This window comes from Egretta garzetta, unplaced genomic scaffold (assembly GCF_000687185.1).
Source record: "Egretta garzetta isolate BGI_Z169 unplaced genomic scaffold, ASM68718v1 scaffold1159, whole genome shotgun sequence".
NCBI classification, from domain to species: domain Eukaryota; kingdom Metazoa; phylum Chordata; class Aves; order Pelecaniformes; family Ardeidae; genus Egretta; species Egretta garzetta.
In genome coordinates, this window is record NW_009260789.1 from 46,936 (window position 1) to 48,979 (window position 2,044).

Consider the following 2,044-nt stretch of genomic DNA (forward strand, 5'->3'; position numbering starts at 1 on the left):
GCGGTGCTGAGGGCCAGGGTTTGGGGGTGGGATGGCAGGGGTAGGGGAACGGTTGAGACTTGATGATCTTAAAGGGCTTTTCCAACCTAAATGATTCTATGATTCTATGATTTTTATTTCTCTTGGCAGCAAATACACAGACTTTCACTTTTAAATATAAAGTGAACACCCACAAGCCTTCCTTACCTGAAGACCGCAGATGAAATTCCTCTGAGGAATCAGTCCTGGGGACCAATGGAAGATTGAAAGTCTGTATCCCTATTTCTTCACGATGCTGCATAGTCACCATGGCACACAGCCGTGACAAAGGCAAGGTCCCTTTGGCAACCATCTGGTCTCTGACATTTGGGTAATAATACCTGGTAAGACACAAAGAAGCAGCCTCAATCATGCTGTCTTGATAATGACAAATGATCATTATTTCTCTCAAGACTGTACATAAGTCACCATTAATTTGTGTGTCTCCAAGCACTAGTTAGTCTCCTGACAGCTAAGGGATAAACTCAAGTAGGTGAATTTCCAGAGGGAAAAAGAAACAAACAAACAAACAGTAAGTGCTCATGTAGATAATGCTACAAAGGTACTTTTGCACTCATCATAGCAAGTCAACTAGCAGAAACTCTAGTAAAAATTGGCACCCCAAATGCAAACAAGAGAAGGATCTGGCACCAAATATTCTCCTCTCAACTTCCATTAATAAATAAAAATGCTACTTGCAGAACAGATTTGTGGTACCAGCTTGTGAGCGTAAAAAACGACTCTAGACCATTTCTTACTGTGCTACTTGGCTTCAGACTCATCCTAAAATGAGCTTTGGCACTGTATCTAATGAACAACAAACAGACCAGGAGAAAGGCACCCACTGGGTTTTCAGCAGCAGTGAGTGAGTAACGTGGTAGCACTATAAACTTGCGTTTCTCTTTCCATTTTGGGACAAATCGTGATCATTAATTGGCTGTTTGAGTCAATAGTACTGAATAGTACTCCCAGCATCTTGGAATAATACGCCCCTTGGTTTCTACTTTTTCCCCATACACTTCTTGGAATAATTCAAGATGCTGACAGCATCATAGCAAGATCTCTCTTGATTTGGAATCTGGCAGTCAGTGTCTAATCTCCTTCCTAATTACAAGGATTGTTGGTAAGCTTTTTCCATATCAAATATTGCAAACTGGCAAGAGGATGTTTAGAGAATTCTTAAAAGTCTTCCGCCTCAGTAATTTGCTCCTTTCACCCCAAAGAGCCTAAATTTACCAGCCACTATCAGTGAGTGATCAGGGGGAGATTAAACCAAAGTCCAATCATCCTCAAGAAACCACATTAAAACACATTTTTGAAATGCCAGGTACTAACACAATTGGTCGCTTCCGCTGCTCTGGTCATTACCAACATTAAACACATCCAGCTTGTAATAATTCTCATGTGAACTCGTGAATTTTAAATAGCTTGGTTTGTTTACTACGGAACGAACACGTTACAATTATTATAATTATGCTTTTCTAAAGCTAACTGTCTTCACGGTCTCTGCTTTCCGTTACTAGTAACTAGTTTCAGTTGCCAAAGAAACTACAAATTGAACTTCCAAACATTTTATAGTATATTCTTTTGTACTCAAGTCAATTGTATTAGGCAAAAATAAATAAGAAAACAGTGAAATTATATTGCCAGGGTGCTATTAAGTAAAATTTAGATGTGCCAAGCGTTTAAACACTACTTTTAGATCACTATACTGAAAACAAAGTGGAAGAAAGCAAACTAAGAGCACACACTTTCTAATGACCTTGTAAGAAGAAAAGTAATCAGCACTCTTGGGGGGGAAAAAAAGGCTCATGTGTCTTAAATGCAATCTTAGATGCAGCTATTCATCACCAAATGTTGATGAGCTCACCATTTTTTCACTTATTATTAAATATCCATCCCACAGCTAGAGATTTTTCAATACCAGATACGTCTCTATCTGCATTGCTGCGACATCTACAAGGAATAGGATGTTATTCTGTACCTGCACCAGACTTCAAACTGGATTCCTCCTCCAGCCACTCCT

General features: G+C 39.3%; 1 protein-coding gene across 1 annotated transcript in view; it reads right to left on the minus strand.

Moving 5' to 3' along the window:
• C2CD3 (C2 domain containing 3 centriole elongation regulator) overlaps nt 1-2,044 on the minus strand; it is a 59,204-nt gene that overhangs the window by 32,001 nt on the left and 25,159 nt on the right. The window contains 2 exon segments of the mRNA XM_035901788.1: nt 187-359; nt 2,003-2,044. The exon segment at nt 2,003-2,044 is cut by the window's right edge and continues 15 nt beyond it. Of these exon segments, the coding sequence (XP_035757681.1) occupies nt 187-359; nt 2,003-2,044 (215 nt within the window).